This window comes from Temnothorax curvispinosus, unplaced genomic scaffold, assembly GCF_003070985.1.
Source record: "Temnothorax curvispinosus isolate PA1 unplaced genomic scaffold, ASM307098v1 QBEX01007734.1, whole genome shotgun sequence".
Lineage (NCBI taxonomy): Eukaryota > Metazoa > Arthropoda > Insecta > Hymenoptera > Formicidae > Temnothorax > Temnothorax curvispinosus.
In genome coordinates, this window is record NW_020217514.1 from 1,369,321 (window position 1) to 1,380,190 (window position 10,870).

At 38.8% G+C, this 10,870-nt stretch overlaps 1 protein-coding gene across 3 annotated transcripts in view; it reads left to right on the plus strand.

Annotated features, from left to right (window-relative positions):
• LOC112457375 (lachesin-like) overlaps positions 1-10,870 on the plus strand; it is a 95,820-nt gene that overhangs the window by 71,848 nt on the left and 13,102 nt on the right. For 2 of the 3 annotated variants that reach the window (XM_025020386.1, XM_025020387.1), the window contains exons 5-8: positions 3,010-3,093; positions 7,382-7,505; positions 10,177-10,314; positions 10,431-10,565. In XM_025020386.1, the coding sequence (XP_024876154.1) occupies positions 3,010-3,093; positions 7,382-7,505; positions 10,177-10,314; positions 10,431-10,565 (481 nt within the window). The remainder of the gene's footprint in view (positions 1-3,009; positions 3,094-7,381; positions 7,506-10,176; positions 10,315-10,430; positions 10,566-10,870) is intronic. The other variant, XM_025020388.1, reaches the window with a different exon arrangement.

A 10,870-nucleotide genomic window follows, 5' to 3' on the forward strand; every position in this document is an offset into this window, starting at 1 on the left:
TAACTATTACTAAACAATGTGTGGTTTCTCAATTATACTACATGCCTGATTATGTTGAATGGAACTGTGCGCATACATATGGGTTAATAATGATCCTGCGGTTCGAATCTGGCTAACGAGCGATAATGAGTTTCCACGAACGTGTTCTTTGCAGATGCGTTTGCCCTATGATACACTCTATGAATCGAGATAATTCTGCACACTGTCCATAATTTTTATATTATTATTAAAATATAATTCTCCATATTTCTCATTTTATTCCTGTGCTTTTATCTTCAATATTGTATTAATAACGCTACTGTTTCTGATGTATTAGTTACGATCGTTACAAGCATGAAAATTATTTATGTTTATTTTATATAATATAAATTACGCTTCTGTGTACTACAATAACACACATTGTCCAGGAAGAGAAAATCGCGGAAAACAGACTTAACGGATAACGCTATATCTATGGATAGATGCAGCTATCATTGGTTCTGGGAAGCAGAGATTGACCGATCAACGGGACGCGGGTTTATTCACCGAATTGCGACGCGGACTGATACAGTCATTCGCAGGCGCATAATAATTAATTTACGGCGCGCGCGGATGTGGAGGAAGGGAGTTTCATAATTCAGTGGCGACACGTACGAGTTTACGCGCTCGGGCACGTGTCTCGCCGCGCTCGTCATCGTCGTCGTCGCGTTAGGTGGGTAAGGTACGCAGTTTGCATTCGTCGGGGACTGTTTCTCGAGCGGCACGGTGCAACGACGGCGGCTTGCCAGACAACTCGGTTATAACGATTGAAGTTTCGTCGTGGCGTGGATTACATCCTCGTAATTGCGCGCACACCTCGCGCCTTCGCGTCTTACGTGAGGACGGGAGGAGGGAGAGGGAGGGAAGCGGCGTCGTGTGAGAGGGACTTCCTTTAAATCGAGGGAGTGAAAGGAGAATTGAGGGGAAGTACGACGGAGGATATGAGGGAGCGGTGGAGAGACGGGGAAGGAGGTCTTTGCACTCGTACTGACGTCTCGCGGCTTGACGTACGACTACCGACAAAAGTTCCCGACGCCAGACATTCGAGGTTGATCCACCTCCTCGATTCTGTCGTGCGCTCCGCTGTCTTCATTCCTCGCTTGGGAATTATAACGCGATAGCGCCTCCGCGTGCTGATAAGCGTCAAATGCGTAGTTACTGCGAAGCGCTTTGTCGCGAAGGATTATTTTACTGCACCGTATGAGAAAATGCGCCGTACATCCAGCATTTTGACGCCATCAGGTGTTAACCTGGTTACCTCTGAACAATGACTTGTGAAAACTGTTGCACACGGCGTAATTAAAACAGATTATAGATTTTTCAGCAACTTAAAATCAAGAGTCATCTTTCGAACTCATCGAAATTATTAATAAATTCTCTTCAATAAAGAATTATATTATTTGTAGCCTCACACACAATTACAAAAAAGAATAAAAGTGTATATTTAATTCTTTTATTATTACATCAAAAATATATTTTTATATTAAAACCAAATGAATACGTGGAAGCACATTAATCGGCATATGATATTCGATATGCAAAAACGATTTTCTTTTTATTTAGTTAAACGAGTAGATTAAACAGACGCGATTTTTGAACACGCGTGACTCACGTGTAACGATAACTCATGTGCGTGATTGTTAGGCTTCGCGGCGGCCGCGGCGGGCAATAATGATCGCGCCGACTGTTAGTTATGATATTTGGTGCTACCGTGCGCCGTTAATTAACGAATAACCGGCGACATACACCGACATCCGTACTGGCAACAGCAGCAGGTTGTACGGCCATAATATGTTACCGGCGTCGAGCTAAATATAGAGCAAGATGCTTGTGAGATTTAGGGACGTTCGTGTTATTCGACTCTGCCTTATGGCTCTGTACTTTGTAGTCTACTTTAATTTACGAAAAGGAGGAAAAAGCCGACGATATATAAATAAACTGCCTCGGGTAAATTGCTTGTTACATCCAGAATCGCATCTAAAAAGTTGGTGGCTTCGTGATGTTTTTCCCACGTGCAATTATTCAATTAATCTCAAAAAGTCCGACCGACAGAGATCCGTTTGTTCTCATTAATTTCGCAATTTTATTTCGCGTCTATCTGCCGCGAATAAAAACTAGTTATCCCAAATATTATCACCATAGGAGCACTGTAGGCCGCGACAAGGGAAATAAAGCGAGCTCTATGCCATTGCATTTGATTCGCTTGTTGTTATCAACGCTGCATATCGGATGAATCACATTCGTGATGCCATATATGGTGGAAAAAATATCTATACCTCGAGATGAAGCGCGTATTACGGTTTTGCAGGAAATAATTTATGCAGAAATTACAGCCTTGACCGTGTCGTGTTTCCTCTCGTCTCATCATCGTGAATTTCGCATATGTGTTAATTAAAATGAGCGCAGCCAGTTGCAAAAAAAAACTTACCGTAGATGAGTCGTAATATTCAGGCTTTAATAATAGTCCCACTTGTACTTTCAGGATTATGGTACACCTATAATGAAAAAAATTGTTACATATTCATATTAAATATAATATAAATGCGAGTTTTCAAATGTAATAATTGAACAAATGAAATAATAGAAGGGAAATAGAATTACAATTATAGCTTTAATTAAATGAAATAGAAATATAAGGGAGTTTTTGTCGTCTTTTAGATACGGTAAATGTATTTGAATTATATAGATACGCTCACCGTCTAAATTTACATTAGGGATTTCGTTACAGTAATCATAAACCTTATTCTCTCAAAAATAACGTCGAACGTTATCTAAATAACGTTACGGTGAACGATGTGCACGAAGTTTCGCCTTTCGACCGACAATGTGAATTTAGACGGTGAACGTATCTATAATTCAAATACGTTCACCATATCTGAAAGACGGTATTGCAAAAACTCTATTATTAATAAAACAAGCTTCAATTAACTATTATACTTGCTGAACTTAAATCATGATATTTATTTATTAACGCTGATCTATTTTCTCCAGACAGGTATGCTGTCTATTGTTGTGCCACCTGATTTCGATCCTGAAGCTACATCGAGCGACATGATGGTAGGCGAGGGCGGCCAGGTAAATATCTCCCTTTATTTTACGTCGTTCCATAATTTTGGTTCATAGTTATCAAGAGAAAGCTTTTAATTAATAACATCTTAAAGGCTTAAGGGCTTAAGGATAATTTTTCTAGCAATAAAAAAACAATCCTCTTTTACAATTTACATTACCGTTCTTTGAAATACGATTAAATGTTCTTTTTAATCGAAATTAATTTTCGTCTCAATCAAGATTCCATCTGCATGCGGAGATAAATTTACAAATAAATATGCTAGAGGAAAGATGCTCTATGGAGCGACTAGGCCGGGGGTCGTTAAATAATTTACTCTACACAGAAGCCGTCATGAATAAACGACGGTTTATTGCTTACAAATGTGCTGATTTACGTGTGCAGTAAATTATCGGGCCAACGTTATATTCCGCGTGATTCATGTCGGGGAAATCTATATCGGAAAACGGCAGTGCGCCACGAGTGTGCAACGGCTCGCGTCTGAATCTACAAATAACCTTGCAACTTCATCATCATTAATAAAACCTTAATTAGGAAATTACTAGTAAATTGCTTAAATCCCCCAAGAAGTTTATGATCAGATAGGAATATCAAATTAAAAATACTATTAATTTTGAGTTTGAATGTATTTGCCTCTCATCTGTACACTGACGTATATAAAACAAGTTGTCATATTTAGAAACGTGTCAACTGGAACTTCAATTAATATAAAAAATGGTTACAATGTTGCAGCACGCTTCATAATGTCATAGCGATTTCGTAACTGCAACTTGCAACACCTGTTGCAAGTGCTATTTGAACATCACGCTGTCATAAAACCCAACCCGTAATTATTACTAAATGTCTTTCTGTTATTAATAACTTTAATTTTAGCTTTATAATCTCACGTATCTTACAATTAGAGCTGAAAAAGGCACACACACTGTTTGAAGGATGAAAACCTGCTCTTCGAGGAAAAAAGTATAACCGTGCATATATAAAAGTAGGTAATAGATTTTGAGCCTAATCACTCGTAAGTAATTCATTTAATCCGACAATCTTTCGCGCAATTAATTTGTGAGAATGTAATCTGGCACACGCGTGTTTTACGGGCCGGTCTTGATTCACGCCCGGATGCTGTAAGTAAGCTATCAGTGAAAATAAGTGACCTGTTGCTCACAATTCATATTCCGTGGCAGTCGCGCAATTTGTGCGAATACCTCATCTCATCCTCGCGTTTTTCCGCGCGCATGGCCGCCGCGCCGGTGTCGCTCGGGTAAAGAATATTGCGCTTCCCTCGGAACGTCTGACAGGACGCTTTTACGAAGATGCGACAGCTCTACGGAGCTCCACCATCGTGGACCATTTTAAACTTTGAAATTATACCGGCGCATAGCGAGTTTCCCCCTATTATAAAGCTACCGCAGTTGGTATACTGAAAATTGTACGACTGTCAGTTTGATAAGTTACTTTCCATCTCTTTTGACGAGTTTGTCGGGACACATGTCTAAGTATTGTATCGTACCATTTTTGTTAGCAACGAAATTGTACGTATTTGATAGATATAATTTATGTACTTGAGAAATTATATAATCACAAGTTTTGACTTACAATGAAACTTCAGTCTTTGCTCATTTCTGTAAAATATCTTTTAAGGACGTAAATTATATATTAACTTGTACTGACTAAAACGTTTTTATTCAATGAGTCTCTAAATCTCCAAATGTACTGTTAATGACAGATTCGTTTAACCAACTTAAGATCAATTTTTCCTTAACGAAAATGTCGAGGCATCCAAATTATATAAGAGAGTGAAAAAAAAAACTTTTTTTGCGTACTAACGTCAAGTAAACAACAAAATTACGTTCTTCAGTTAACTTTGAATAGAGTTTACTTTAAGAGAATTTTAATTCGAGGCGTAGCCACATAAAAATAAATGATTCAAAAGATTGGAAAGTTGCAATATAAGCGGAAACCTTCCTCAAGTTTGCTAGAGAGAAATTGACCACAAAATTTTGTTATTTCGAACTAATTGTTTTAAAATATCTTGTATATATGGTGTATTGAAAAAGTATTAGTAAACATATTGAAAGAAATATCTCAGCGTGTAAAGCAATTTCATTTAATCAATTGAACAATTTCTGCCTCAAATCACACATTCGCCCTTAAGGGGTAACATACGTTTGACAGGCCTTAAAACTAAGTCAAAATTAACGAATTTTTATTGTAGGTAAAATTATGTTATATTAAAAAATGAAAATACATGTCTTGTAGAGTTTTTGAGAATATCTGTCAAAAAATTCAATAAAAAATATCAAAAATTGAGGTAAAATAATTTTACCACAATAAAAATTCGTTAATTTCGACCTAGTTTTAGGCCTGCCAAGCGTATGTAACCCTTTAATGTGACAACTTTAATGTGACTAATAAATACGATGTCTGACAGCAGCAGATCCAAAGCACGGCTATTATAGTCGTCAGAGCACAATTGTAAAAAAAAAAACTAAAGCTTCCATTAACCTGACGCGTTAAACAAAGTTGATAAAAAATTTAAACTCCAATCGAGGATTGGTTTTCCGGTTGTCCGCCCGTTTTCTGATAGTGGAAGTCGAATCTCTCTCTAGCCGCTAGCGAGATAAATAAATAATTTTGTTCAGACCATAACTATTATTATTAACGACGTGTCTCTCGTGTGTTCGCCAAATTGTCGTAAAATATTTAAAAAAATTCAAAAAAATCGACCCTCGCAGAGATTTTCGGTGTTCGAATTTCGTTCCATAACGTTTTCACGTTATACTTGGACAAATGTCAATATAAAGAATTTTAATTTTTAAACTCATTTTCTTCTAGCAATAAGCGATATCGCATTTAGAACATCTATCCTCGGCCTAGTTGCGGTCTTGATTTAAAATTGATAGGACTCCTGATGGCAAAACGTGAAGTTCCCTCTTCGCATAAGCTTCTCCAAACTCTCCCGGGGGTAATACTTCCCAAAGAATGTTTAATGTTTTGCTGAGATTGTACGCTTCTCTCGAATTATAAATATATGCTTTCGATATATTTTCAATCAATACATTCGTTTATTTCTCGAAAATATGATATATGCATATTTAATTTCAAAAATCTGGTTGAAATCGACATATCGTATTAATTTACATCCACGTCTCGATGACATTAGTAATATTTGAAACTTTACCAGGTCACGTACTCTATTATTGATAATACAATATTAAATAAATGAGTTAATAACATGTTAATGAATTTGTGTTTATTTTATTCGTCTGTTAATTTTTCACTTTTCTGGGAATATTTTTCAATAAATAATATTGTTGTAGGACATAAGATCAGAAATTTATACATATGTCAGTATTTTTAGTTATCATATACACATTAAGCGTCGATAAATTTTAAGCGCTGAAAAAGCAGTTTCGAAAAGTTAAAAGAGTCGCGTCTTATTTTATATTTTTTTGAAGGTAGTTACGCAAAATACATGACATGCAATAACTTACGTTGCACCTCGGGATCGTGCTAACACGATGTTCATCCAAAAATGTCACAGATATTGCAAGCTAGCAGGTGACGTGTCAGTGGAACACAAGCAAACAAACAGCGCAGTATGCTGCGACACGTGTCGTGTCGTTAATTGTCAACATGCCGTTTATATTTTCCATTGTAGAACACACAGATATTCATTTCGCGTTACGTTTCGCAACTCGCGTAGCCCCATTCGCTGCCCCGTTCGTTTCGAGTATCCATAACAATGTAACCGATGAAAATCAAGCCGATATTCATAATTGATGGCTGCGAATGCAGAGACACGCTAGAGCGAGAAATTATGAAAATCGACTTGATTTGATCGTGTCTGACCCCGTTCGGAACCAAAAATAGCTTCGCGGATCGTTTGGATTATTAAAGCCCACCCAGAAGCGAAAATATCGCTAAATTAAACCTCCCGTTAACGAGAATTGGAGGAGGTTCGATAAAATTGACCGCGCGAGCGCAACGAAGCAGGTAACCGTTAAAAATCGTCCGACGCGACGTCCCGGTCGATGCTGGATATTTCATGCCCCTCGCGATCGTAGATTCGTTTTCCGCTTCGAGTATCCGCGCGCAAGCCACCATTGTTCCGGACAAGCGTCCTTGCGCGCGTACGTGTTTTACATAGAGACGGGGGTCCCGCGTGCGTTTCTTGCTCTCTTCCCCCCCCTCTCTCTCTCTCCTTTATTCCTCCAAATATATTTGGATGAAGCACGGCATTAGTGGAGTGCAATAACGAACTCGCTTCTCTTTATAATTCCGGTTTCATAACACGTACAGGTGAAGTTAACGTGCCGGGCGAGAGGCGTTCCCGAGCCGCGCGTATCCTGGCGCCGGGAAGACGGCAAGAACATTATAATTCGGGAGCCATTTGCAGGAAGCGCCCCGAACCAGAAGTCTCACGGTAAGATTTAATATAGATGGTACGCCCGCGCCGCGCGCCGTTCCGCCGATATAGCGCGGAATATACAATTATGTTTTCCTTAGGCGCGCATGCCGCGCACCGCGCGCGATCCCGTTAGTATTCAAATTCCCTCATTACGAATTGCGATTCCGGACTTTAAGATGAATTTCGTCCGGAAACCGATTCCCCTCCCTGCTCCCCGCTGATGTTACGAGATGACGGCATCCGCCTGCGACTTCTGCCGAACGGCCGGCCGCGCCGTCGTTCCGCGGATCATTAAACGTAATGTCGAATTTAGCCGCGCGTTTAATATTGAGCCAGTTACGGAACACACGCGTTTGTCTTCTTTAGGTCTTCTCTCGTGATTTATGCACATATTAAAACAGGAGAATCATTTCAAGTAGGAAATAGCAGTAGTTTGTCGAGAATTGCTCTTATAGCCGTAGTTTGAAGAATCATACGCCCGAATTTTCCTTCCGAAATTACTGAAGTGAAAGGTTGTAATAATTAACAATCAAATTTCGTTTCTTCAATAAAGCAAAAACTTGATATTAATTTTCTACCTGCAACCACTTTTAAAACACGGTTATCAGCGGGTCAAAGAAATCCTAGATTATATGTGTCTGCCGAGGAAAACGGACGCAAACGGCCGACACATATGAAATTGTTGCATATATTTCTTGACGAAAGCGCTCGAGAGGATGATCGTAAAATGGACGTTGTTGGTTGCGGAAGCACTACCGGCGAACCGAGCGAAGCGTCTCACCTCGCCCTCGGCCGTCGCGTTGCATCGGTCTCGGCTAAACGACGTATTTAGTATTCACTTCAGCGTGGTGATACTAATAGCAGGCAAATTTCGCCGTACTGTGGTCCACGGCAAGGATGCACGCCGCGGCAACCGGTGTAACATATGCTGAGCGCGAACCTGCACCTCCGGATGACCCGGCTCCGACGGCTTATTGTCGACACTACAATCGCAGTGATTATCGGACCTGATGCCGGAAAAGTTTCGCCTTAGTCTCGCGATCACCGCAAATTTAATTAACATTGCGTGGACATTTTGCGCAAATGAGAAAAATAATCGGGCGGCAAAGGAAAGAGCGAGACAATGTAAATTATGTTTGTAAATAAAAAATTTTAAATCTTTCAGTAATTTAAATATTCAGACACGACTGTCTCTCAAAAGGAACGTTTTCCAATTCCGAGATACATATGTTTCATCCTTTTAATTCCCTCGATTCTGGCGAGATCGTTCACGATTTTTTATTCTTGTTTTCCGCGTCAAAATATTATTCTTAGAGAACTAATTTTCGAGCGCGAATAAAGAATAAACCATTACTTTTAAGGTTTGAATGGGGAACGCGGAGTCGCGTAGTTCGTCGGGACTTCATGGGTAGGTACTTCGATTAAAGTAAGTTCGGTGCGCGGCTGTAGGACGCGAGTAAAACGCGGACGTTTATGCCGTTTCCGCGTAATTAACTCGCGGGGATGGAAAACACACGGGTGTGTCTCAGGACCTTTGAGAAAATCGATGTTTTTGCGAGCTGAACTGCGATGTAGCGTAACGAGGCCGCAGGTGAGGAGGGTCCCGTGCGTTTGCTTACGATATTTCGCGGTTAAGGAACAGGTGCAGGCGCAACAAATTGTGCTCGTCTTATCTACGTGCGCCACTTCGTTGTTTGCATCTGAATACACTCGCGAACTTATTCAGAATGAACAATATGTAGAGGGTGTCGCTTAACAAAAAGGTTTCTTTTGATTAATTTACACACAGATGTCGGAACATGCGCGCTTAAGCGAGAAACTATTGGATGTTTTTACACTACCGTTGGAACTTTTTAAAATCGTACTGAAATGCAAAATAAATAAATTCGCAACACTAAGAAAATGTAATACGCAAAAATATGTAAACGCGTGCGTTGCATGTTCCATAATAAAATATTGGAAAAGCATAATTAGCACGCATATAATAACATTAAACGTGTTTATTATTTTATCGATTATCGACCGTCGCTTTTGTAATAGGTCGTTCACTTCACGTTATTTTTCCGTTCATCTATATATAGTCATTGCTCTTCGTTAAATAATAATACTCAGAGACAATTGATCGTCAGTTATAATGTTTCTACTAATTAATTATATACGAATACCTAATATAATTAAATTGACGTAATCTCTAGAAAAAAATTAGCTTTGATAAGATAAGAAAGTGAATGTATTATTATTATTCTGTGTTAATTATTGTGTTTGTTCAATAAAATGGAATAATTCTGATCAAATATTTATCTCCATTAATTAATAAATAGTTGTTTTCCTCTGTATATCAGATGTTCTTGATTAAACCTCACTAGCGTAATAATTACTCGCTTAAAAGTAAAATATTATTGAGACCTCTATTATGTACTGAATTCATATCTGATTTGTGGAAAATTAGTAACGTATCTTATATTCATGTATTATTGAAGTAAATAGATATACCCAGTAAAAAATAAATTAGTAAATCGAACCTTTCGATATTTCAAGAAAAAATCAACTTTATTAGAATAAAAAATTATAATTATCATTTAGAATGAAAAAATCTTACATTATAGACGCGAATTTTGGAGCGCGCCAACGAACTATGTATCAAGGATTATCAGTCTTATTCGATTTTAATGCCTACTGTTCTCAGTCCGAATCGTGTCCGAATTTTCGGGCGAGGAACTAAAACTGACGAAGATCTCGAGGAACGAGATGGGGGTTTATCTGTGCATCGCCAGCAACGGGGTTCCGCCCGCGGTCAGCAAACGTATTTCTATCAACGTTCATTGTGAGTAATAGTGATTACGATCCGAGCCGTTGGATCGGACGTACGATGTACCTTGTAGAAGTCGAATCCCGCCGTGCCGAGGCTATGCAACAATATCTTCCAACTTCGATTTACAGTTCCGCCAGTGATTCACGTACCCAATCAGCTGGTCGGCGCGCCCTTGGGGACCGACGTGATCTTGGAATGTTTCGTCGAGGCGTCCCCGATGTCGATTAACTATTGGGTCAAGGACCCCAAGGGTGAGATGACACGTGAGATGACTTTCTCGTTAAAAATAGAGCCCTTACACTGTATTTTATAATGGATCGTTGTTCCGTTGTGGATTGCGCTTTAATATTATGTACGACATTTCAGCGTAATATTTTATTTAATCATCGTGTTCTTTCAATCCATAATGCTTGCTAATTTTATCATTGGCAATATTACTCGTTGGCTGTATTCTTTATTATTTATTATTTGGAATTTTTGTTAATTTGTTCCGTTTATCAGCTTGTCAATTATTACTCGTATAGATTGATTTCAGATCTTGTAAATTATAAATAAAAGAGATATAAAA